This window comes from Pseudorca crassidens, chromosome 1 (assembly GCF_039906515.1).
Source record: "Pseudorca crassidens isolate mPseCra1 chromosome 1, mPseCra1.hap1, whole genome shotgun sequence".
Lineage (NCBI taxonomy): Eukaryota > Metazoa > Chordata > Mammalia > Artiodactyla > Delphinidae > Pseudorca > Pseudorca crassidens.
This window is the reverse complement of record NC_090296.1, coordinates 55,017,854-55,045,488: the sequence shown is the minus strand read 5'-3', so window position 1 is coordinate 55,045,488 and position 27,635 is coordinate 55,017,854. Positions and strand designations below refer to the sequence as shown.

General features: G+C 37.2%; 1 protein-coding gene and 1 long non-coding RNA gene across 3 annotated transcripts in view; both read right to left on the bottom strand.

The window, feature by feature from the left end:
• MIS18BP1 (MIS18 binding protein 1) overlaps nt 1-27,635 on the bottom strand; it is a 61,029-nt gene that overhangs the window by 29,097 nt on the left and 4,297 nt on the right. For both annotated transcript variants that reach the window (XM_067736952.1, XM_067736963.1), the window contains exons 2-9: nt 26,151-26,776; nt 21,876-21,986; nt 20,771-21,246; nt 14,243-14,316; nt 12,429-12,559; nt 7,049-7,136; nt 4,859-5,016; nt 265-1,129 (exon numbers count right to left, since the gene is read on the bottom strand). In XM_067736952.1, coding sequence (XP_067593053.1) covers nt 265-1,129; nt 4,859-5,016; nt 7,049-7,136; nt 12,429-12,559; nt 14,243-14,316; nt 20,771-21,246; nt 21,876-21,986; nt 26,151-26,685 — 2,438 coding nt within the window. In that variant the 5' untranslated portion in view covers nt 26,686-26,776. The remainder of the gene's footprint in view (nt 1-264; nt 1,130-4,858; nt 5,017-7,048; nt 7,137-12,428; nt 12,560-14,242; nt 14,317-20,770; nt 21,247-21,875; nt 21,987-26,150; nt 26,777-27,635) is intronic.
• LOC137224046 (uncharacterized) lies at nt 2,030-4,836 on the bottom strand. Its single transcript, XR_010943197.1, has 2 exons — nt 4,037-4,836; nt 2,030-3,794 (listed from the first exon to the last, which is right to left on the bottom strand). It is a non-coding gene; the product is annotated as an uncharacterized lncRNA (long non-coding RNA).

The following is a 27,635-nucleotide window of genomic DNA, read 5'->3' as shown; positions in this document are numbered from 1 at the left end:
ATATTAAATGGGAATGAAAAGAAAAGAGGGTCACTCACTTTCCTCACATGCAGGCTATAGATGGCCACAAAGAACCTATTTAGAAGTTATCTGTACTCTCCCTCTACTCCCTATATAAATTTTAATTTCTCTCCATGTGTTTTTGGATGACATCTTCCATATTAACAAATAGAAGTCATTAAATCAGCCCGTTATTGGAGTTTTTATGTTGTAAACTGTTTTGTGGCCCCTCTAGATATTTCAGAGTCAAATCTGACTACTTACCAATGAAGTTTCTGTAATTCTTTCTTATTCCATTCCTCATCCTGAATTAAACCAGGTAAACATGCTAAGGAATACCTGTTTGTCTTGCCAGATCCCATTGTCTCAATAACTGGAAGCTCATTGCTAATATCAGATTTCTGAAGATTTTCTTTAGCAGAACATCTAGCTTTCTTTTGTTTCATATGAAGTTCATTTTCACTCTCTTCAGTTTCAGATTCAGACATCACTGGGATTGTCCTTGTTTTTCTTGTGCTTTTTCTCAAGTGAACCACTATTTCTTTGGTATTTCTTGCTCTGGTTTTCTTAACAACCCCAGCTTTCCTTCTAAATTCCTTTCCTTTTTCACTCTCTTCATTAGACAAATCTGATGAGGACTGATGCTTGTAAAATGACACAGTTACTTGATTTTCAGTTTTCTTCAATTTTGATAACCTTGTATTTTTCTTAAAGTCAGAGGTGACTGTTTGTTCCTTTTTAGGACTAGGTATTTTTATTTTCTGGTTGACAGTGAGTAAATCACATTCACTACAACCTTCCTTGTTTTTACTTTTATGACCCACACTATACTCAAATGTACTTTCTAAAGTCTTTGTGGGTTTGCTGATTGGACTTGTAGGTTCACATAAGTTTGATTTACTTTCTTTTTGATGCTTTCGCACTGCAAAATCTGTCACTGCTTTAATGGTGCCAAAGGACAGATTATAATTCATGCATTTTTGCTCTATAACTTTTTTAGATTTGAGTGGTGTTACTAAAATATAAGGTTTCTTCTGATTAACAGCCATATATTTTCTTTCTTCATCTGAGAAAAACTGTTCCCTTGATGTTAGAATATCAACGGATACTTTGGATTCTTCAGTTCTCTCTTTAATTTCATAAGACAAAACCAAAGATCAAAATTTCAAATTAGCTACAAACAAAATATAGAAAAAATATTTCCCAAATAAAATATACTGTTTCTTTCCCCACAAACTCCATTTTAAACACTATCGCCAAATTAATCTTCCTAAAGCACTGGTCTGTTCAGATCACTGCCCCTTCAATTGTAAACATATACTAATTTTTATACCAATCTGTCCATGACGTCTCACAGTCTACTTAGTGTACACAGTTCCTCTGCCTGGTCTTCAATATAGCTCTAATCACTCACTGTACCCAAATCTGAATGATATTCTATGTCTGTTAATCCACTGCTTCTCAACTTTCATTAATGTCATTCACTCTACTTGGAAAGTTTCCTTCACTTACCACCTGCTTCAATTCTGTTCTATAACCTTCTTTATTTCTGTTTTCTAACCCACCTAACCAGAAACTTTGTCTTGATTCCCTCAACTGAATGAAAGCTCTCCTTCAGATTTCCAGAATACTTTCAAATAATATCATATTTGACAATGTGCCCTGCATTATAATTAACATACTTTTCTTATCTTTCAACTGAAAAAAATTCTTAATGGTAAGAATTTCGTCTTCATTTTTGATTTTTTTTTGCTGGAGTTAGTACAGTCTTTCACATACATAGGAGATGCTAAATATTTGTTAAATCTGGAAGTAAAATATTAAGAAGACATAAGGAAAACCACTAGGGTTGCTAAAACCTTACTAGGTATGTAATATATGGAACAGAAGCTATCCTGGTTTAGGAGAGTTAGGAAAACATGGAACTCCATCTGCATGGCCCCATATGCATCCCCAGCGGTGGTCACAGAGGTACATTTTTGCTGAATCCCCCAAAACTCCATGAAGCATCATGGACTAACAACCAAAGCAGAAGTTGGGAATCTTTATTATACTGTGTCACTGGTTAAAGAAAGCAAATTAAAATGAGAGAAACTCTCCAATTTGAAACTTAGGAAACCAGAAGCCAAACTAATTTTAACTTTAAATTATACAATTATAAATATATACAAATTGTAAATCATCACACCAATCATCATAGTGAAGTACTCCAACAACCTACACATATTATGTGCCATTTTACAAGATGAATGACAAAATGAAAGACTCATGGGTAATACTCAATGCTGGGGAAAAAAGAAGCCTCTAAATTATAGTTCATGGAGAAGTGGCACTAGACAAAAGTAATCAGGAAAGTTTCTACATGATTTCTCAATGGAATCATGTATCTTCATATTATGAAGGAAGAGTTTTCTTCTAATTCCTCATATAAACATGATTCAAATGTTCAATTGGAAATGTGAAAATTTTGAACTTTCTAATTTTGAACAAAACCTTTTTATTCTGAATATTTTTATTCATTTTATTAAATAATTTGAATAAAGATTCAGACCATTCTGGATACTTCAACCTAAGCTGTATGAAGTTAATAGTGTTAGTATTGTTTCCTCTCTACTTCTTTAAACACTTCTAAATGTTCCTCACTTTCATTTCTTTTCACCTAGAAGAAATAAGATAAGAAAAAGTGCTATTAAGCTGATGAATTTAACTCAATATGAAATTTTAAACTTGCTAATGTGTAGAGAAAAGGTTCTTTAAATTCTGGTAGGCAGGATTTCAATGAAATTACTCTGAAAATCCACACTTACACAAAACTAAATTATGGTATTAAGTTCATAGAAGTCTGTACTTGAAGATGCACAATGGATGGTACTCCTTGCTCTTGAGATTATTACAGTATGGGGAGGAAGGCTGATATTATAATCATTTACAATATACTGTTAAGTATAATAACAGAGATATATAAAGTACTTTAAGAGCAATACTATAATATATAGATTACAGAATATACAAAACATTAGGTAAATCATTAAAATACACACACGCAATTATATCATCTTAAATTATCATTAGTTGGCACCTTTGCATAACCTCAGTTGTTTAATGTTAGATGTGGTGGTTTTTTTTATATTTCAGTGGTTTACTCATGGAAAGTGTAATGATAATGATAATACAAACAATAACAGCATCAAATACCACCACTCAAAATAATGTATGTGACAAGAAGACACTCACTGTCTTAATAGTTTCACAAAACAATGATCTAATGAATCACACTGGAAAAATGATACATCCAAAACAGAATACAGTAATATCTTCCCCTAAATTGAGCTTCTCAAGGAAAAGCATCTCATTTTATTCATCTCTAAGTTCCTAACAGCTAACATAGATCAAAGTTCATGGAAGATGCTTTAAAAATGTTCGTTGAATGATTTTCCTTTGGACACAGCTGGCATGTAAATTATCAAACTTTAGTCTTTTACATTTGTATTCTCAAATACTTTACCAGTAATACTCACAATTTGACTCAAATTCCTGAAAAACAGTACTATAAGTGAAAGGAAGGAGTGGGGGTAGGGAGATGATAAGACCTAAGACTAAAGAAGACTAATAAATAATTCAAAGTTAGATATACTTTTAGGGATCTTTTAAATTTCAGAGTAAAAAAGTATATAGCAGGTGCTGTAGCCCCAGGACTCCAGAATACTGAAGAGGTCTAGCAAAGACAACAAGCAGTATGCCTAATTCGCGAGAAATAGGATGACTTTTGATAAAATGAAGGATTGAGGGCTTCCCTGGTGGCGCAGTGGTTGAGAGTCCGCCTGCCGATGCAGGGGACAAGGGTTCGTGCCCCGGTCCGGGAAGATCCCACATGCCGCGGAGCGGCTGGGCCCGTGAGCCATGGCCGCTGAGCCTGCGTGTCTGGAGCCTGTGCTCCGCAACGGGAGAGGCCACAACAGTGAGAGGCCCGCGTACCGCAAAACAAAAACAAAAACAAAAACAAAAACAAAAACAAAAAGAAGGATTGAGAAGGAACCGGATCAACAGTTAAGGAGTGAATTTTTGCTAGCTGTATGAAGCAGTCATCCACATATTTATTCCTTTCTCTGTACTACAAAGGATGAGCATAGTTTCAATGGGGGTGGGCGACAGGAAATAGGGTATGGTGGGGTGGGGAGTGACATACAGGTACATTTATATCCAGTATGGTGCTATGTTTCTGGCAGAAGCAGCCCTGAACTCTTGAAGTTCTGTAAAACTCTTCATTGTAAGATCAAGGTAGAATTGGCATAAATTTATACAACAGAGTCTAGGAATTTTACTCATTATATTATCTAGAAAGGACTATAAATACTTTTTTTCACCTTGGGGTTGGGTGGATGTGAGGCAGATTATAGTTTTGGTAGAGTTGACACAGAACAGTTCTGCCAGCTACCTTCATAGCAACAGTCATTCAAAAAGACATGCCATTACCTCCATGAAAGCAAACTGGTTTTGTCTATTAACAGGAATAATAGTTAGTACAAAAATATAGGTATCTGTAATATAGGTCTGAGGTAAGCTGGCAGCCTAAATACCTGGCGTCTAGAAAACTGAAAGAACAATCATTTTTCATTGTTATGTTGATCAGTGTTCTTGGTATTCTAATTAAAAGGTATAATTTAATGAAGTAAGCTGAATGCTGACTACAGGCAGTCTACATTGCAGTTTCTCCTCTTAAGCAGTGAAAAAAACCCAGGAATTTTAGGGCAGTATAAGTCAAGAACTCAATACTAAATTCACTGTAAACAATTAAACAGTGTGGAGCTCAGGTAAAAATTTACCACTATACCAACAGAGAAGAAAAGAGCAAACATACCCAAATGATCACAATCAAGGTCACAAGTGGCAGTGGCTCTTTGGAGGACTTCTGTTTTTTTTTCCCCTGCATCATTTTTCATTGATTTTCGAATGTCAGGAACAACTCTTTCAGTTTTCTGTTTTTGTCTGGCCTTTCCTCCTTTCTTTTCACAAGACCTAAAAACAAGTATAGTATTTTTCCTCTAATATTGGTTCTCAAAAAACAAAAACAAAAAACGAAACCCATAATAATAAATGAAAGTCCCTCAGATAAAGCTTTTTCCCCCAGCATATTACCTTTAATCTTACATTATTTAAGCTTTCATGGCTTCTACCCTTTTCCTCCCACAAACAACTTAAGTATAACATCTTAATGACCTCTTAAGTTCTTCTTATCTATGCTCTTGTATTTCCCACTTAAGCTGATATTATAAGAAAATTACAGGACAAATTCTGCCAGTTGTCTGTTCTTGTAAAGTTTATTGAAACACAGCCACATTCACTCTTTTTTTTTTTTACATCTTTATTGGAGTATAATTGCTTTACAATGGTGTGTTAGTTTCTGCTTTATAACAAAGTGAATCAGTTATACATATACATATGTTCCCATATCTCTTCCCTCTTGCGTCTCCCTCCCTCCCACCCTCCCTATCCCACCCCTCTAGGTGGTCACAAAGCACAGAGCTGACCTCCCTGTGCTATGTGGCTGCTTCCCACTAGCTATCTATTTTACGTTTGGTAGTGTATATATGTCCATGCCTCTCTCTCGCTTTTCAGTACTATCTATGTTGCTTTTTCACTACAGAGTTGAGTAGCTGTGATAGAGGCAACATACCCATGAAAATACTATCTGCCCCTTTACAGAAAAAAATTGCCAGCCCCAGTTATACCTTATTACATTGTAACATGATTAGTCAACTTACACAACCTATCCCCTATGAGTTTTTAAGGGCAAGAATTAATCAAATTCAGACTTCCCTCGTGGTCCAATGGTTAAGAATCCACCTGCCAAGGCAAGGGACACAGGTTCAATCCCTGGTCTGGGAAGCTCCCACATGCCACAGAGCAACTAAGTCCGTGCACCACAACTACTGAGCCCACAAGCTGCAACTACTGAGCCTGCGGGCCACAACTACTGAAGCCTGTGCACTCTAGGGCCCGCATGCCGCAACTACTGAGGCTGCATGCTGCAACTACTGAAGCCCATGTGCCTAGAGCCCATGATCCGCAACTAGAGAAGCCACCACAATGAGAAACCCACACACCTTAACGAAGAGTAGCCCCCACTCCCTGCAACTAGAGAAAGCCTGCGCGCAGCGATGAAAACCCAGCACAGCCAAAAATTAAAAAAAAAAAGAGTACAAAGAAAACAAACAAACAAACCAAGATTTAAAAAAAAAAAAAAGTAATCAAATTCTTCTTTGTTTTCCCAAGGCTGATACAGTGTCTGCTAAGCAAATGACACTTAGTAACTACTGAGGGAATGAATGAATTAAAAAAGGACCAGGGCTTCCCTGGTGGCGCAGTGGTTGACAGTCCGCCTGCCGATGCAGAGGACACGGGTTCGTGCCCCAGTCCGGGAATATCCCACATGCCGCGGAGCGGCTGGGTCCGTGAGCCATGGCCGCTGAGCCTGTGCATCCGGTGCCTGGAGCCTGTGCTCCGCAATGGGAGAGGCCACAACACTGAGAGGCCCGCGTACTGCAAAAAAAAAAAAAAAAAAAAAAAGACCAGACTTCCCTGGAGGTCCAGTGGTTATGACTCCACGCTCCAATGCAGGGTACATGGGTTTGACCCCTGGTCAGGGAACTAAGATCCCACACGCCATGTGGCGCGGCCAAATAAAATAAAATTATTAAAAAAAAAAAAGATCAAGAACTTCAGACTCATGTTTAACAGCTAAATGCCTCTTAAAGGGTAAGTGATTGTGGATGACTCCTTGAAATACATCAAAGGTTTTATTTTCCTTTTAGATTTATTCCATATTACAGAAGTTCTAGTAAAGTGTTACTGCCTTCTCAAAGTCTGTGATCAAAGACAGCTTCAAAACTGACATTTCCCAAAATACAAATTAAAACCACTTTACATTGGTTACATGAGTATATACATTTGTAAAAAGCTCATCAAATTTTATTCCTAAAAGATAGTTTATCAAATGTAAATTATACGTTAATAAAGTTGTTTTTTAAAAAGTTAGAAGGTACTTTACCTTAACTGTTCTAAAAAATTATCAATGTACTCTTTCCATTTTTCTGGAAATCCAAACATAAATTTCCTTATGAGATAATTTGGGTAACCTATTTAATGATAAACAAACAAAAATTACCTGAAAGTCTAGATTTTAAAGTGAAGTCATTAATTCATCAAATAATTTAAAAATATATACTTATTGCTTACTATGTGCCAGGCACTGTCATAGATACTGAGGATTCAGCAGTTAACAAAACAAACAAAAATCCCTACCTTCATGAAAACTGGCTTCTAAACAGAAAGCAAACCAATAAGTAAAACATCTCATTTGTTAGATGGTCATCGATGCTATGGAGAAAATTATGCAGTTAAGGGGAATAGGGATACCAGTGTGTTCATTCTAAAGGAGGAGAAAGGGGGCAGGCAGCTTTTCAAAAAAGGACAGAGACATTCTCACAGAAATAGCATCATTTGAGTAAAGCCCTAGGACACGAAGGAGTGAGCAATGTGGCAATATAGGGTTAAAGCAGTGGAAGCAGAGGGAACAAAGTGAAAGGGTATGAAGCAAGAGTGTGCCCGGCCTGTTTGTAGAATGACAAAGAAATCAGTGTAGTTGAAGTGGAGTGAGGAGAGGCTACTCAGATAGGTAACAGAGGTAGTTGGGGGAGATTATAAAGCCTTGGAGTCATTTTATAAACCGAGTGTTTTACTTTGGGTGAGATGGGAAGCTATAGAAAAATTCTGAGTGGAGGAGTCACAGAATTTGACTTACTTTAACAGGACTGAATTAGCTGCTATTTTGAGAACAATCTGTGGAAGTACATAGGGAGAAACAATGACACCAGTTAGGAGGTTACAGCAATGATTCAGACAAAAGATGAGGAAAGTCCAGACCACAGCGGTGCAGCAGAGGCCTGGGTTCTGGATATATCAATGGAGATAATGCCAGTAGGATGTACTGACGTACGAGATGTGAGTGTGAGAGAAACTGAGGAAACTGGCTAGCCACTGGAACCATGGAAAGAGAGGAAGACTGTAGGCTATATAGATTTAAGGGAGAAGACCACGTTTTAGACATATTAACTCTGAGACACCTGTAGACATCCTCGTGGAGATGTCAAATAAGCAGACAGAAAATGAGTTGAGTGGCTCAGGGACTATTGTTCGTTACAGATAAAATTTGGCATTTGTCAAAATATGAATGAGATTTAAGCCTAAAAGAAATCAGCACAGCACTGAGTACAGAAAGAGCTGTAGTCTATCCCATCATTCAGAGGCAAAGAAGAAAGAAAAATAAGCAAAGAAACTAAGAAGGAACAGGGAATGAGGCAGTATGAAAATATGGTATTCCAGAAGCCAAGTAAAGAAAGTGTTTCAAGAAGGTAGGTGTGATTAACTGTGTCAAGTGTACACTGGATTTAGCAATGTGGGGGCCACCAGTGACTTTGATAAAGGCTGTTTTGGTGAAGAATTGAGGATTAATGCGTGATTAAAGAGAATTCAAGAAAAAATGAGAAAGAATTCAAGAGGAATTAGATCTAAGTATAACAAATCGTCTGAGCTGTTTCGCTGTAAATGAGAGCAACAGTGGCTGAAAGAAGTGTGGTTAAAAGAGGGCCCCCCTCCCAGTTTTATTGAGAAATAACTGACATACATTACAGTATAAACTTAAGGTGTACAGTATGATGGTTTGATTTACACATATTGTCAAATGATTACAATATGTTTAGTTAACATCTAGCATCTCATATAGATACAATAAAAAGAAAAAAGCAATTTTAAAATTTATAAATGTTATGAGATGAAGATTTAGCATCTGCACCTCTCCTTCCTCACCCTCTCTCCACATTTTTACAATAATTTTAATTACATCGAAGATTGTTTGCATCATTATAACAATGTGAATATTGTTCACTGCAGAACCTATTAGAATACTGTGATTATATGTTCTTTCCCCATGCTGTACATTTCATCACTGTGACTCATTTTGTAACTGGAAGTTTGTATCTTTTAATCTCCCTTACCTATTTCACTCATTCCCTGACCTCCCTCCCTTCTGGCAAGCATCTGTTCTCTTTATGAGTCTGTTTCTGTTTGTTCATTTGTTTTATTTTTTAGATTACACATACAAGTGAAATCATATGTTATTTGTTTTTCTCTGATTTATTTCACTTAAAATTTATTACCTTCTAGACATGACAACCTTCATGACAACAGCCATGTTGTCACAATAGCAAGATTTCATTCTTTTTTATGGCTGAACAATATTCTTTTGTGTGTGTATATATATATATGTACATATATATATATATACACCCATCTTTTTTTAATGTATTTATTTTATTTATTTATTTTTGACTGCGTTGGGTCTTCATTGCTGCACACGGGTTTTCTCTAGTTGCAGCGAGCGGGGGCTACTCTTTGTTGTGGCAGGTGGGCTTTTCATTGCAGTGGCTTCTCTTGTTGCAGAGCATGGGCTCTAGGCACGTGGGCTTCAGTAGTTGTGGCATGTGGGCTCAGTAGTTGTGGCCTCAAAGGCTCTAGAGCGTAGGTTCAGTAGTTGTGGTGCACGGGCTTAGTTGCTCCGCAGCATGTGGGATCTTCCTGGACCGGGGCTCGAACCTGTGTCCCCTGCACTGGCAGGCAGATTCTTTGCCACTGCGCCACCAGGGAAGTCCCACCACATCTTCTTTATCCACTCATCCATCTATGGACACTTAAGCTGTTTCTGTATCTTGGCTATTGTAAATAATGCTGCAATGAACATAGGGGTGCATTTGTCTTTTCAACTAGCGCTTTTGTTTTCTTTGGAAAAATACCCAGAACTGGATTGCTGGATCATATGGTAGTTATACTTTTAATTTTTTGAGGAACTCCCATACTGTTTTTCCTAGTGGCTGTAAGGAATTTACTTTCCCACCAACACTGCATAAGGGTTCCCTTTTCTCCACATCCTCACCAACGCATGTTATTTCTTGTCTTTTGGATAACAGCCATTCTCACAGGCATGAGGTGATATCGCATTATGGTTTTGATTAGCATTTCCCTGATGATTAGTGATGTTAAGCATCTTTTCATATCTGTTGGCCGTCTGTATGTCTTTTTTGGGAAAAGGGTTGTTTCTTCTTGTGATATTGAGCTGTATGAGTTCTTTGTATATTTTGGGTATTAATCCCTTATCAGTAATATAGTTCGCAAATATCTCCTCCTATTCAGTAGGTTGCCTTATTTTGTTGACAGTTTCTTTTGCTGTACAGAAGTTTTTTAGTTTGAGGTAGTCCCATCTGTTTATTTTTTGCTTTTGTTGCCCTTGCCTGAGGAGACAGATCCAGAAAAATACTAAGGCATATATGTCAACGAGTTTACTGCCTGTATTTTCTTCTAGGAGTTTTATGGTTTCAGGTCTTACATTTAAGTCTTTAATCCATTTTGGGTTTATTTTTGTACATGGTATGAGAAAGTAGTCTAGTTTGATTCATTTGCATGTAGATATCCAGTTTTCCCAGCATCATTTATTGAAGAGGTTGTCATTTCCCCATTATATTCTTACCTCCTTTGTCATAAATTAATTGACCAAACAAGCATGGGTTCATTTCTGGGGCCTCTAATCTGTTTAGTTGATCTATGTGGCTGTTTTGGTGCCAGTATCATACTGTCTTGATTTCTGTAGCTTAGCAGTATAGTTTGAAGTCAGGGAGTGTGGTGCCTCTAGCTTTGTTCTTCATGTATTTAGGTGTTCCTATGTTGGGTGCATATATATTTACAATTGTTATATCTTTTTCTTGGATTGCTCCCTTTACCATTATGTAATGTCCTTTTTTGTGTTGTTACAAACTTTGTTTTGAATTGTTTTGTCTGATATAAGTATCGCTAACTTGGCTTTCTTTTCATTTCCATTTGCATGGAATACCTTTTTCCATCCCCTTACTTTCTATCTGCATGTGTCTTTAGATCTGAAGTGAGTCTCTTGTAGGCAGCATATATATGGGCCTTGTGTTTCTATCCATTCAGCCACTCTATGTCTTTTGATTGGGACCATTTAGTCCATTTGCACTTAAAGTGACATTTAAAGTAGTTACTGCCATTTTGTTAATTGTTTTCTGGTTGCGTTAGCAGTTTTTCTGGTTGTGTTTATAGTTTTTGGTTCCTTTCTTCTTATTTTTTTTTTTTTGCGGTACATGGGCCTCTCACTGTTGTGGCCTCTCCCATTGCGGAGCACAGGCTCCGGACATGCAGGTTCAGCGGCCATGGCTCACGGGCCCAGGCGCTCCGCGGCATGTGGGATCTTCCCAGACCAGGGCATGAACCCACGTCCCCTGCATCGGCAGGCAGACTCTTAACCACTGTGCCACCAGGGAAGCCCTCCTTTCTTCTTTTGATGGCTATCTTTAGTGTTATATTTGGATTCCTTTCTCTTTTTTTGTGTATCTATTACAGATTTTTGGTTTGTGGTTACCATGAGGTTTATATATAGCGTGTGTGTATATGTATGTTACACAGTATATATATATATATATATATATAGTGTATATATATAATTATTTTAAGTTGATGATCTCTTAAATACAAATGCATTCTAACAACCCTGATTTCTTACTCAAAAGAGGGTTTTTTGTTTTTCTTTTTGATAGGAGAAAGAAGAATTACTGGAGTAATATCCTTGAGTAAAAGAGGATAGGAGCTGAAGCATAAATAGGTGGACACAGACAGGAACATGGAAAGTTTGTCCACAATAAAAGCAGGTACAGATACAAGCAGGTGAGCAAATGTGACAGAGAGGTTTTCTTTTGATTGTGCCTATTGCTCAAGTCCTCTTCTTGCTCCCCTACCCACCTAGATGAGAGAGGGAGGTAGGAGATGTGTAAAAATATGAAAGCGTTATCAAGGAGGATGGGAGAGTGAATGGATTAGGGAGCTGTGGTAGGATACCAAGGGGCACTAAGTGACCAAAACTTGTTGCTGGTAATCATAAATTTAAGGTGGACTACTCAGATGTGTTTTTCTTCAGTCACTTTAGCTGTGTACAAGGCATAGGCAGAAAATTAGATTGTATCAGGACTGGGGTTGTACCGGGCAGGTTCAACAAAGAGAGGAATTGGGGAGCTAAATTATATTCTTATAATTTATTTTTACAATTTCTCACAAACAAGGAACATTTGACTTGAATGTTTTTTAAATTACTGGACTTAAACTGTCAATAAGAGTGATTAAACCAGAGGAAAGGATCAACATACAGAACAGTTTTACATAATGTTGGCAATTTTATTTTTAATTTTTAGTTTTGATATATAATTTTAAAACACCTAGTAAAAAGCAAAAAAATGTATATCACTGTTAGATATATGGTTAATTGTTTCACTTAGTAAACTAATTCATCAATTAGTAATGACAGTTTTTACCTGCTTCTTTCATGGAAATCCGGTCTATCATTCCTTTTAATATATACATGTTGCCTGATAAAGTCCTAAGTTTGTTGTGCTTAATCCGTTCTATAATTGCATTACTGTGCCAATATATGTTAGTGATGTCTCTAGGAGAAAAAATAGCTTAGTTAAAACCAAAACATTCACATTTTACCAAGAGTCACAATGTACATATATAAGCATGTAAATTTATAACAGAAAGTAATAAATTTGCCCTCCAGCTACAATACTATTAATCTAGTTACAAAACATTTGAGGGCCAAACATTGCAACAGAACTCAGCCTCTTGGCTAATGTGATCCTCAGAGTACCAAGAAACTGTATTGTGGCCAAACTATACCCCTAGTATAAAATATATCATTAGCAAGAAAGCACAGCCTTCTTCATCTGGTGCTAACAACTGATGCTCAGCTTCCAAAGGATGATTTCCCTGTCCCTCTCCTCAGGGGCTATACTGTGTTAGCTTTCACGCAGTTATATGGTTTGGATTATTCTAATCTTGTGTTTTTTCCCCTCACTACATAGCCAAATGTCTTTACCTTCCTCTTTGGAAAGTACCAAAAAGAGGTTCAAATTGGGAAAAAACAAACTGCAGTATCAAATCACTGACCCACAAATCTACTCTTCATACTTCCTTACGTGAAACTAAGAATAAATATAAAATAGAAAAAAACAAAGTATGAAGATGTATTAGATAAATGTTGAACATTCTTTGATTCATTAGATAACTAATAAGAAACATTCTAAATATAAATGTAATAAATAAGAAAGTTAAGTTCTTTAGTTTGGTCAAATGGAATTAAATTCATACATTATACTTTAACACAATATTCTCGTCTTCTGTTCTTTCTATCTTTATTTATTTTATTTAACAAATATTTAAATAGTACTCTAAAAGTACTGTTCTCAAAGTCTTATAAATATTAACTCATTTAATCCTCAAAATAACCCAAAAGGTAGGTCATACTGTTATTGTCATCATGCAAATGAAGAAAATGAGACTAAAAGAGGATAAGTAATTTGCCCAACTCATACAGCCAGTAAAGAGCAGTAATGGGATTCCAACAAGGGCAATCAATGCTGCCTCTGGATATTAAGGAAACGGGTGCAAGGCAGGCAGAAATAAAGTGAGCAAGACTGATTTTATACACTTATAAACTTGCAGGTAAGTGTCTTGAACAGTGATACACTGTATTGTTTTATTACAACCTTTTATTACAATTTTTTTTTAACTACTAAGAAAATTAGTTTTGAAGAATAGGAAACTGTGCTAATAGAGTAGCAGAACTAGGCAAAGCCCACTTACCAGATGATGCTTTCGCTTTAGGGAGAACCAGAAAGTGCCAATGATTACTTAATATATAGCTGTATGGCAAAGTGTTATATATTTTGATTTCTTTTCTGGATCAGTAATTTATATCTGGTTGTCCCAATTTAGATGTGAGAATCTGGACTGAAATGCATGTAGTAATATTAACTAATCATATATAATTAAGCAGATAATACCAGTTCACTTATTAGAACCTCTGAAAAAAATAAAGCACTGTGTATACAAATTGCAGCTGTCACTATTTTAAAAATAATTTGAGTTAACAGACAAAAGCAAGAAAGCTGGTTACAATCACAATGGTCATACTCATTTTACTTTACTGCCATCAGTTTGTAACCTCATTAGAAAGTCTTTGTTTTGTACCAAGATGCAATTTGTCATGCATCTCCTTTTAAGCTCTTACACACAAGTATATCTTATCACAAATTTTATTAAAAGAATACCGAAAAGTTATACTTACGTCAATTTTCCTTCTACACATATAGCAGTGTTATCATTGATGACTTTAATCATCCATTCCTGTAGCTGGACTACCTAATTAAGCATAAAATGAAGTATGTTATTTTTTGTATTATTTGTAGCATATGCATTACAAAATCAATTTACATTAAATTAAAAGAAAAAACTTAGACGAGTAATCCAAATGAGTCCTTAGTGTTCATCTACGTAAGAATCACATTCTATTTTAAATAGCAATAAGGTAAAAACTCTTATACATAATTGAACAAAAGATGAATGGAGGACTTCCCTGGTGGCACAGTGGTTAAGAATCTGCCTGTCAGTGTGGGGACATGGGTTCAAGCCCTGGTCCAGGAAGATCTCACATGCCACAGAGCAACTAAGACACAACTACTGAGCCTGTGCTCTAGAGCCGGGGAGCCACAACTACTGAGCCTGCGTGCCACAACTACTGAAGGCCGCACACCTAGAGCCTGTGCTCCGCAACAAGAAGCCAGCCACCGCAATGAGAAGCCTGCGCACTGCAGCAAAGAGTAGCCCCTGCTCTCCACGAGTAGAGAAAGCCTGAGCACAGCAACGAAGACACAATGCAGCCAAAAACAAAATATAAATAAATTAATTTAAAAAAAAAAAAAGATGAATGGAGAGCGACTGAACTGAGGTTGTACTGCAGAGTTTGCTCTCCAATCCAGAATCAATTATACTTTAAATATTCTTATGTCAAATACCCTTAACCACTAGGGGGAAAAAAACACCTAAAATCCTAAGGTATCCATTAAAATACCCAAACTCACAAGAGACCCAATAACTTGGAGAAAAAAACAGTTGTGTAATATACATTTCACCATCACTCTTACCCTTATATAATTAGAGCTTTTTTGTTTTTTTGCAAAGTTGATTTGGAGTTGCATTCAATTTCCTATAAAGGTGACTGCTAGTAATCTATATTTAGTATTCTATTCCAAAGCAAACAACTGAACAGCTCAGAGAATTCTTTATTTTAGGACAAGTAAAATCCTACATTACTATAAAGGAAGATTTCTGTGAACAACTGTGTTATGAAATTATTGCTTTTATTGTGTAACAATCTAATAATGAACTATTTCTGATGACAAATACATCCATAAAAGTCATACTTTGAGTCGCCATTTATTTTATATATAAAATTATAAACTTACATATAAAGACAAACTATTCTGTGGTAGTTTTATGCTGAGTCAGGAAACTAAAACGGAAGGGTATTCATTTAAAAAATTACAGGTAGGACTTGGGAAAGAGGCAATAAAATTTTTTTTTCCTACTTCTACATTTGGAACTATAAGATATATCAAAGAATCTATCAGATGGAGATGGTATTAACAATAAAAGCTAACAGTAGGCAGTGTTCCAAGCATCTAAGGTACACTGACTCATGTTATTCTCATAACACTAGGAGGCAGGTACAATTATCTTCATTTCATAGATAAAGAAACTCTGTAAAGTCTAGTTCAATAACTTGCCTGTATCACACAGAGCTAGTTAGTAGCACAGATGGGTTACAAATCTAGGAACTCTGGCTCCATGATCCTGTATCATACTGCTTACATAAAATACCAAGGGACTTCCCTGGTGGTCCAGTGAGTAAGACTCTGTGTTCCCAATGCAGGGGGCCCCAGGTTCTATCCCTGGTTGGGGAACTAGATCCCGCATGCATGCTGCAACTAAGAGTCCGTATGCCGCAACTAAGAAGTCCTCACACAGCAACTAGAGATCCCACATGCTGCAACTAAGACCCCGCACAGCCAAAATAAAACAAACAAACAAAAAACAAACAAAAAAAACAAACTATGTTGTTAAAAAAAGAAAGAAAAAATCGGAACTTCCCTGGTGTCGCAGCGGTTAAGAATCTGCCTGCCAATGCAGGGGACATGGGTTTGATCCCTTCTCCAGGAAGATCCCACATGCCGTGGAGCAACTAAGCCCGGGCACCACGACTACTAAGCCTGCGCTCTAGAGTCCGGGAGCCCGCATGCCTAGAGCCTGTGCTCCGCAATAAGAGAAGCCACTGCAATGAGAAGCCTGTGCACTGCAATGAAGAATAACCCCCGCTCGCTGCAACTAGAGAACTCCCGCGCACAGCAATGAAGACACAATGCAGCCAAAAATAAATTATTTAAGAAAAAAAATCAAATATTCATTCATCAAACATTTGTTGAGCTCTACTATGCTCCAGGCACTGGTTTAGGCGTGGGATTCATCCAGAAACATAATAAAAAGGCCACCCTCTTTAGAGCCAACATTTGTGTTGTATGTGTGGTGGTGGTGAGGGTTGGTGAGGGGGCTGGAAACAAGCAGAGTGGTGGTGGTGATATTCAAATAAATGGACAATAATAAAATGTCAGGCAGTGATAATATTAAAAATAAGTATAAATGGAGGATTTTGTTTTTTAGACAGGATAGTCAGGGAAGGTCTTGGAACAGAGAACTGAATGAAGTAAGGAATGAGCCATATGGATATCTGGGAGTAATTCTTCCAGGTAGAGGGAACAAGTACAAAGGCCCTAAGTAGGTAGCAAGGAGGGCACAGTAGCTTGAAAAGAGTAAGCAAGAGAGATGAGATGAGGCTGGATATCTCCAGGATTGAATTATGTAGAGTCCTACAAGCTATGGTAAAGGTTTAGTGTTTTCTCTCTCTCTTTTTTTGGCCGCCATGCGGCATGCGGTATCTTAGTTCCCCAACCAGGGATCGAACCTGTGCGCCCCCCATCCCCCACTCACAGCCAATGAAAGTGCTGTGGAGTCTTAATCACTGGACCACCAGGGAAGTCCCAGTGATTTCTCTTGAGGTGAGAAGTTACTAGAGGATTTTGAGCAGAGGAGTGACATGATTTAATATTCTATTAAGGGGCTGCTGGGTAGAAATTGGCCTATATATAAAGATTCTGGCCTCTATTTAGAAAACAGACTGAAGGGGAGAGAGGCAATAGTGGAAACAGGGAGACTATAAGGCTACTGTAGTAATCCAAGAGATTACTGTGCCTTGGACTAGGAGGTAGTGGTTGAGCAATAAGGAGTGGTCAGATTCAGGACAGCAGAGACAACAGGATTTCTTCACAGTTTAGATGTGCAGTATGAGAGAGAGAGACAGAGACAGAGAGACAGAGAAAGAGAGAGATAGCAAAAAAAGCCCAAAATGAACCTAAAATTTTTACCTAAGTATTTGGTGAAATGGTATTACTTTGTACCAATATGGGACACAATGTTAAATTTGAGATGCCTATTAGGTATCAATAGAGAAGCTGTACAGATAATTGCATATGTGAGTAGGGTTTACAAGAATGTTCTGGGCTGGACATATATATTTGGCAGCTATCAGCAGAGAAATGGAATTTAAAGCTATGGCACTAGATAATAATAGTCTAGAGAGAATCAGTTTCTAGGATTCTAGGGAATCCAACATTTACAGGTTGTTACAGGAGAAAGTAGCAAAGGGGAGTGAGAATGCCCAGTGAGGTTGCAGAAAATTAGGAGAGAGTTCCTAGAACCTAAGCAAAAAAGCAATACAAAATTTTGAGAAGGATGTTCTGATTCACTGTGTTAACCTCCCCCATGAGTGACAGAATAAGGAATAAGAATAATCATTGGATTTAATGATATGGAAATCATTGGTGAACCTGAAAAAAGCAATTTTCATGGCGTAGTGAATATGAATGTCCAAAGTGGAACTTGCTCAATAGGGAATGAGATAAGAAGAAATGATCACTGTGAATATATATACCTCATTCAAGGTGTTTTGCTGTAACAAGCAAACAAAAAAAGGGGTGGTAGCTGGAGTGGGATATGGAGTAAAAGGAAGGTAGACTTTTTCTTCATATTTTTTAAAAAACGCAGGTCATGGGCTTCCCTGGTGGCGCAGTGGTTGAGAGTCCGCCTGCCAATGCAGGGGACGCGGGTTCGTGCCCCGGTCCGGGAAGATCCCACATGCCGCGGAGCGGCTGCGCCTGTGAGCCATGGCCGCTGAGCCTGCGCGTCCGGAGCCTGTGCTCCGCGACGGGAGAGGCCACAGCGGTGAGAGGCCCGCGTACCGCAAAAAAAAAAAAAACAAAAAAAAAAACGCAGGTCATGTTTCAGTATGTTTATATACTAATGGGAATGATGCAGAAGAGAGGAAAAAATTGAGGGAAGAAGGACAAAATCCTTTAGGTGGTAGGAGGAAATGAACTGGCCTTGAAAAGGAACACAAACTGTTCATCCATTTTAACAGAAGGAAACACAGAATATGTGGATATAGCAGCAAACAGACTGATAGATTTGGTGATGGGAATATGAGGTTCTCAATGAACTGAGAATGAGGAGGAAAGAGAAGGTTTGGAGGTTTTAAGAGAGAATAAGAGTGGCATACTCCTCTAGGAAAGTCAGAGTGTGGGGTGGATTGACAAGTGAAATCTAGCAGGACTGATGGGCAATACTGAGAGCCCATTTAAGGTTTGTTGTCAAATTTAAAATGAGACTAGTCAACATCGTTGTACATTTTGTTCCAGTCATCTTCTACTTCTCAGGTACAGATGTGTAGCAAAAAAAAAAAAGAGTAAAATTTAACCAGGGTTACAATTTTGCCAGAGGAAGACAGAAGGAAAAGCAATAAACAGAACTGAGTTTAGTCAAGGGGATGATTATAATGATGGACCATGGACTCTATGTAAGGTAAGAGAAATGAGGACAGAAAAGATTTGATGAACTGAAGGTTGTCTTAGTGGGGTGGAGTATTGATGGTGGGGATGGGGGAAAAGTACTAGAGGTAGAATGATCTGAGCACACAGGATTTAATAGCGAGAGTGGGATGCTTGAAAGTGAGGAGCTGGTGCACGGACTGGCAAAGACAAGGGATGGGTATGACTAGAGTTGAGGGTATTGGTAGGGAGAACGTCTCTGAAAATCAAGAATTCAAGGAGGCTGGATAGATTATCTGCATGGATATTGATGTCACAAGAGTTGACGACAGAAGGAGTAGCACAGGAAAAAGTAACAGGTGTCAAAACCCTTCAACAGGATGCAAGCTCATAACTAGGAGGTTGCACTGTAGATGACTACAAAAGGACAGAGGGAGTGGTAAAGCCTTATGGCACATGCTTCAAAAGTTAGGGAGGGGGAAGGAGTGGTTTTAGAAAGAAGGAAGGAAAAATGACCTGCAACAAGGATGAGGAACAAGAGGAACGCACATTATATCATCTCTAGGTCCAACAGAATATGCGATATGGGAGAAAAAAGAGCCACCATTTAAGAGAAACAGCCATAATTTTAGTTAGAGCAAAGTTAAGAAATGTTCATAGAAGATTGAGAATATAACATTTTGCTAATGCTGTAACTCGAGTTCAAGAGAGCAATATAATGTTGGGAGAGTTAAAGATGAGTGAGAGACTGGGTCAGACTAAGGCATGTACAGAACTGTACAGAGACCTGGGAGGCTTGGACTTTGTGTAGTAGCTGAGGTAAACAGTACTATAGAGATGATGGAATTAATATTGTAGGGTCTCTTAGAACAGATGTCTTTAAATCTTTTACTTAATCCACCTCATATTTTTAAGACAACATCTAAAACTTTTCCTCGTAAGTCTAAACATTTGCAAATAATGCAATTTCCAATAAATACACTGAGATACGAAACTGTAACTGTTATACCGCTCTTAAAAATTTAGACAGGGACTTCCCTGGTGGCACAGTGGTTAAGAATCTGCCTGCCAATGCAGGGGACACAGGTTAGAGCCCTAGTCTGGGAAGATCCCACATGCCGCAGAGCAACTAAGTCCATGAGCCACAACTACTGAGCCTGTGTGCCACAACCACTGAAGCCTGCATGCCTAGAGCCCGTGCTCTGCAACAAGAGAAGCCACCACAATGAGAAGCACGTGCACCACAAAGAAGAGTAGCTCCCTCTCACCTCAACTAGAGAAAGCCCTCGCACAGCAATGAAGACCCAACGTAGCCGAAAAAAAATAAATAAATTAAAAAAAAAATTTAGACAGAATTCAAATATCTCAGTCTGATACCTACAATCATCCTTTTAAAAATAAAGGCTCAAACCTTTACCAATTGGAAAGTTTACATTGTATCTTCCTCCTTGAACTTGCATTTCTATTACACTTCCTTCAGAGAACTTATCCTAATATAACATAGTTTGATGGTCTAAAGTCTTTCATTGATCCCTCTGTATTACAACAGAAAAGCTTCTCAAATCTTCAGATGCTGTAACTCTTCTTTTAACTGCTGTTAATAGAAGCCCAAGAATCAGGAAAAATAAAATTTAAGAAGAATACCTCACTGTTCATCCCCAAAGGGAGTTGCAGACTGTACTAGTAATAGAGCAAAGTAAGAGTTAATGCCTAGGTCTTACTTTTAATCCACTGTTCTTTTCACTAGGCCACACTGCCTCTACACTAAATAATATCAAAACTCCAAAATGAAGATACTGTTAATGAGAAAGCAAAAGAGCTCATGCTCTTGAAGAATGGGTGTAAAAACAAATATACATCTGCCTTAAAAGTTTTCCTACCTTATTTTTTTTAACTCCATTAGTAATAGTTTGGCATGTACTTGGAGAAAGTTTCCAGGCATTGCTTTTGGATCTCTGAGGTATTCCTATATGAAATCTTGGAGTTGCAAGCACAATTTTACATGTATCATTCATGGAACCTGGAAGATCAGTCTCCCTGGGCATTGTTTTCTCATTTCCTTCCTTAATTTCCTGTTTTGAAGTGCCTTCTGTTGTAATCTTACTATCATCAGAAACCATTAATTGACTGCCGTTTTTAAAAGGAACACAGAGAGTCTCAATGGTGGTATTTTGGGATTTTTCACAGGTAGAATCAGTGCCTTCTAAAACAAATGTGTCCTTTTTGGACTTAGTGGTTGCAACTGTATTCTCCTTAGAGTGAAGAACTTGTCTAGCCAACTGAGCTCTAGTTAATGCCTTGTTTGAGACTCCTGCAGCTGAATCATTTTCATGTTCTTGGTTCAGAATTGGAAGCTCTGCAAAAAACACAAAACCAAACAAAATTTATAGAAGGATAATATGAAATTAAAAGAGAGCAACAGAACAACTGAAAACTTCTAATATTTTTTTCCTTTTTAAAACTGAAGTATAATTGACTTAAATATTAGTTTCAGGGTATATAACATAAGGATTCAGTATTTTTACACATTACAAATAACACAACATAGGATCACCAAAATAACTTGTTACCATCTGTCACCATGCAAAGTTATTACAATACGATTGGCCACATTCCCTATGCCGTACATGAAATCCCCGTGACTTATTTATTGTATAACTGGGAGTCTGTATTACTGATCTCCCTCATCTATTTCACTCATTTCCCCCGCCCCAGGCAACTACCAGTTTGTTCTGTATATCTATAGGTCTGTTTCTGTTTTGTTATGTTTGTTCATTTGTTTTGTAAAACTGTTTATATTAAAAAGTCTTCAGGTTAGAAATGTTCCACCCTCCTGCCCAGTCTTTCTCTGAGTGCAGCTGGCTTTTACAACTCAATCTTTTATCCACAGTCAATGCTTGTTGCCTACACAGGGGAAATAATTTTATCTAGCACATTTAGCTATACATGGAAATAACAAACAAAACAAAACAAAAAGCACTTTACCATAAGTTAAATTGCACAGAGGTGACTTCTTTTCCTGCTGATATTGAATCTTTTGCTTGACTGACAGGAAAATATTATTTGATGATTCTGAAGGAACTTCTTGGACTGAGGCTGCGTTTTTTTTTTAAAAGAAAGAAGTTGAGTTGTATTAGTCACTGAGAAGAAAAAACTGCCTTAGAAAAAATCTTGGAATAGACTTAGGTTCAGTAATGATCCAACCAATAGTGTATACTTACGGAATATATGACAGTTACATTAAGTTTTTTCCCTTTATTATTGTCTCATGCCTTCAACAGATTATCTATACCTACATTATGCTGAGAAAAAATTTTTTTAAAACTTCTCCACATTACTTGCCAACTCTAGACAAAAGTATACTACTGAACTTAGAAGCCTAGACATCTGGAATAACATTCTGTTTCTGCCACAAATCAGTGTTAAGGTTATATATGAAGTGCCATCCAGCCTTGAAAATTCTGATTTTGCTTCTGGTTGCTGGAAATTTCTAAAATGTGGAAGAACAGTTGAAAAGTTGTAACTTATACTTTAAAAATCAAAATGTTGAGATTCAGTAGCAGACTAAACCATAATTTATACTTCTTTGACATCTCTTTAGCAGGTCTTCAAAGGCACAAATCTGGTAGGCTTATCAACTAGAAAAATAGGAACTAATAGTATTATTTACATTTTATTCTGCTTTACATCCTAGATGGTTAGTTTTGTTTCTTGAATACAGAAATGAATTTCTGTCACACAAAAAGGGGAAGGTAATCGACTTAATTTGTACCAGAGAAGGAAAAACTGAATTATTTTATATGTTTAATTTTTTTTTTGGTGGTACGCAGGTCTCTCACTGCTGTGGCCTCTCCCGTTGCGGAGCACAGGCTCCGGACAGGCAGGCTCAGCGGCCATGGCTCACGGGCCCAGCCGCTCCGCGGCATGTGGCATCTTCCTGGACCGGGGCACGAACCCGCGTCCCCTGCTTCGGCAGGCGGACTCTCAACCACTGCACCACCAGGGAAGCCCTATATGTTTAATTTTAAATATTACACTTGAAAAAATTAGTAGTGATTATACTTTAATAAGTATGCCGCTTTGGCCTTTTTATTTTATTTTTAGATTTTATTATAAAATCTAAAATTTTTAGATTTTATTATAATGATGTGTCATAAAAGAAGGATAAGTTTCTATTTCTTTAATTCATTCTACTAGAAATGAAAAAGCAAGGTAGTAAAGATGAGTAGGTAATTCAATCAAATATAAATAACATGCTATATAGAACTTGGGCCGTTTATTTGAGAGTCCAAGGATCCATGCAGAGACTCTCCAAAAGATCTCTGAAAATATATACAAAATCTGTGTTTGTATATATGTGCATTTTCTGGGGAAAGATTCATCAGATTCTCAAAGTAGTCAGTTACTTCTCTCTAATTCCACTTTACATATAAAACATGCTTTAATATACATTATTTCATTTGCTTCTCCCTTTTTTCCTAGACTGTATGAGATTATTTTGTATACTCCCCCACCTCTATCCTAAACTCCCTTAGAAAACTCTGCTTTTTGTGTCAAAATATATCACTGTCTTTGAAATGCAACAATATACCCACAATCTATCGTACAGTAGTTAAGAGCATGCGCTTTCTAATAGATACCTGTATTTAATTCTCAGCCCATCACTTATTACCTGTGAGACACAGAGCAGATGTGACATATTTAAAAGCTCCAACTCTGAGACTATTAAATACGCATGTAACCATAGTGTTTGCTCAAAGAATCAAAAGAAATAATGCATGTAAAGTATCTTTATCAATTATTGCAACTCATTAAAATCTCAATTTCAAGTGTCCCAATTTCTGATCACCTTATATCTTTCCAGATCATTCTCTCAAATTCACTGACCATCCCAACAAGACCTACACTTCTTCACACTTCTTCACCTCCTTCAGGTCTTCTTTTCTCTGTCTAACCAACTTAAATTTCATGGCCAATTGTGACCACCCCCTTGCACACACACCCCAACTCCTTTGTCCCTTTTTCACATCATCCTACAGGCATACCTCGGAAATATTGTGGGTTGAGTTCCAGACCACTGCAATAAAGTGAGTATCACAATAAAGCGAGCCATGTGAATTTTATTTCCCAATGCATATGAAAGTTATATTTATATTATATTGTAGTCTATTAAGAGTGCAACAGTCTTATGTCCAAGAAAAAAATGTACATACCTTAATTTAAAAAATTATTGCTAAAAACACAATTTTTTTATAGCAACTTTACTGTTTAAAAATGGTAACCATATCTGACAACACAGGATTGCCACAAACCTTCAATTTATAAAGACCGCAATATCTGTGAAGAGCAATAAAGTGAACTGCAATAAAACGAGGATGCCTGTATTTGGCAAAATTACAGTCCTGATAAAATCCAACCCCCTTCCTATTCCCCACCAGCACCTATGCAGCTAGAGGAAAACTCACAACCATACTGATTGGTCTTATCTAAATTCATGCCCACAAATCTCAAGTAAGTCCTTAACATTGCCCAGGAAATCAGGCCTAGGCCATTTACTCTTTCGCTCTCCTACACTATTCAAACCTTCTCAGACTTCAATACCTGCTTCCCATTCTCACTCTCAACTGATGACTTGACTTCGTATTTCAGATTATTTCTGAAGTCACATAACACTGCCTACCTTCTTGTCTGATGTTCTGTTTATGTTCCCAGCAAAGGCCAAACATCCACTTTTAGATTCTATTCCCTCTCAACTACTCAAGAATATCATACTACAAATCTCAGTTTTTCCTTCCCTAGTGGATCATTCCCAAAAGCACACCAAGATGATGTTATTTCACCAATCATTAAAAACAACAAGATCTTCTTAAACCATACTTCCCATATTTCTCTGCTCCCCTCAAAAAGAACTATGTTCACCATCATCAATTTCTCTCCTCACACTCTCTCTTGAACCCTCCTGAATCACGTTTTTGCTCCTATCACTCCACCAAAACTGCCCACATCAGTCATCAATGATTTCCACGTTGCTAAATCCAACAGTCAAATCTCAGCCTTCATCTTTCTTGACTGATTAGCAGCATTAGACACAGCTAATGACAACTTCCTCAAAAGCATTTTGTTTTCTTGGGTTTTTCTTCTTCCTCATCTTCTCAGTGGCCTTCAGTACTTCCTACTCTTTCTTCTAACTTCTAAATTTCAGGGTGCCCCAGGACTCATCCTTGAATGTTTTTTCTGTGTACACTTACTCCCTGATGATCCCATCTAACCTCATAGCTTTAAATACCATTTAGGTGCTAATGACTCTCAAATGTATTTTTCACACCTGGACCACTTCCCTAAATTCCAACTACTTTTTTTCAAAAGCCTAATTCACAACTACACTTCAATTTTTAACAGACATATCAAAATTGACATGACAAAAAACATAATTGCTGAGCCCCCAATCCCACTCCACCTCTGTCTGCCTCACCTCAGTTAAATCGTTCCAGTTGCTCGAGCAAAAAAAAAACCAAAACCAAACAAACAAATCACCCTTTATACCTCTTATATTCCACATCCAATCTCTAAGCTAATGCTGTTGGCTCTTCCTTCAAAATATATCTGGAATTCAGCCACTCCTTATTATCTTCACTGCTACCACCTGACCAAGCCAACACCCTCTCTCAACTGAATTACTTCATTAACTATTTCAAATTTAAAAATATAAGTCAGATCGTGTCATTCCTCTGCTCAAAACTCTCCAGTGGCTCCTTAATGTGTTCACAATAAAAGCCCAAACTCTAACATTCACCTACAAGGCCCTGCATTATCTGACCCTCTATTTATCCGTTCCTTCCCAGCTCTGTCCACTCACCCATGATAATCTCACAGCTAGTCCACATGCTTCTATTTCAGGGCATTTGTACCAGCTGAAGGATCATCCTTCCCCATTCAGTCCCCAAGATATCTGTATCTAGTGCCTCCTTCAATTTTTGGCTCAAATGCCACCTTATTGAAACACTGACCACCCCATTGAAAATTACAACCTCCTCCAACTCTCCCCATCAAGCTTACTCTTTTTCTTTCCAGAGCATTTTTCTTCTATTATACCCTAAAAAATACTTATTTGGTGATCTGTCTCCCAGCAACTGAATGTAAGCTAGCTTCATGAGGGCAGAGATTTTTGTTCATTTTGTTCACTGCTGTATCCCGCCCGAGTGCCTAAAACAGTATCAGACACAATAAACACTTTTTAAACCAACACGTAATAAAACTAACCTCTTAGTGAACTGTCTTCTGGCTGGAACGATTTGTTGTTTTCCTTTCCTTCACAGAGGTAGGTATGCTGTAATACTCCTTCCTCAGCGCCGTTAGGCGTGAAAATTTTATTACTTTCATTTGTTCGTGGTTCCAACAAACTGTTTCTTGATGCTTGTTCTTGCTTGTTACGTAGTACTTTTTCTTTCATTCTTTGAAATATTTTTCCTGGTGATTCATAGCTTGCTTTATTTTTTAATCCATCCTTGTTGGGTTTTATAGCACTGATATCAAGAGAACTGTTAGAGGTGGTAGCCTCTGCTAGCATGGTAGATTGAAATTTATTATTAAAAACTGTTATTTCTAGGAACTGACTCTTTTTATGGTCATTCCATTTTAAAGAGGACTTCTGATATTTCGCCAAATCTTTTACAGGAGTAAGTGTGCCTGAAGGAATGCTGTCAAAAAAGACTGCATGCATGGGCATATTTCTCCTCTGAGAAGATGTCTCTGAAGACAAGTGAATTCCTGGATGTTTCAAAGGTGTTGCAATCATCTTGATAAACAGTAGCAACAAATTTCCTCTAAGAGAATATTCACTTAAACACAATTTTCAGGATAGACCTTCAGCAAGGGGCCAGAAGAACCTGTAGTTCAATGTGAAATCAACCTTTACCATGCTTTGGTACAGAAAAAGTTAAGTTTATTTGCTTTCCATAACAACATTATACTAATTAAAAGGTTTAATCGGTTCATAACAACACTGGATAATCTATAGCTCACAAATCAGATGAAGATTTTATATTTTTGTTAAAGCCTCATTTTACTATTTTTCAATGATAAACAGTTTGGCTTTTAAATTTACTTCTCTACGAAAAAGCAGCTTTCACCAAGTCTTCTACTTAATCGCTCTAGGGGCTGAATTTTGAATATTTGTTTTTGAAATTTATTTGAACCTCAAGTCCTGTAAGTTCCAATCTATATTTGCATCAAAAGCCATTAACTGACATTTGCATATGGCACTACATTAAGTTATAAAAGATTAAATTTCACCAATATGGTTTTTCCTTTTAGGCACTTAAATTTTAAGGCAGCAGCTACAATGATATATCCTAATGAAGGCTAAAAATCCATTCAATTTTTAAGTTAAATAACCTCCAATCCTGATTTTGTTATGCTGCAGAACATTTTAATTGTGAGGTTTTTGTTTAAAAAAAACCCTCAAATCAAAAGTAAATTATATACATTCTAATTTTCTAAACATTTACCGCTACTTAGAATTTTTAGAGGAAATCATGCACTTGGGCATACATGGTCTTAGACTTGTTTTAGCTTGCTTCTTACATATAAATTTTATTTCCCACACCTAGAAATTAAGATTCTAGGTGATGAACCATACAGTTACATTCTGTAATACCTGGTAAATTAACAAAATATTTCAACCTGAGGAGCTCAGAACTTGAAAATCTAGATTTATAGCATCTCTGATCACTGAATTTATAACTA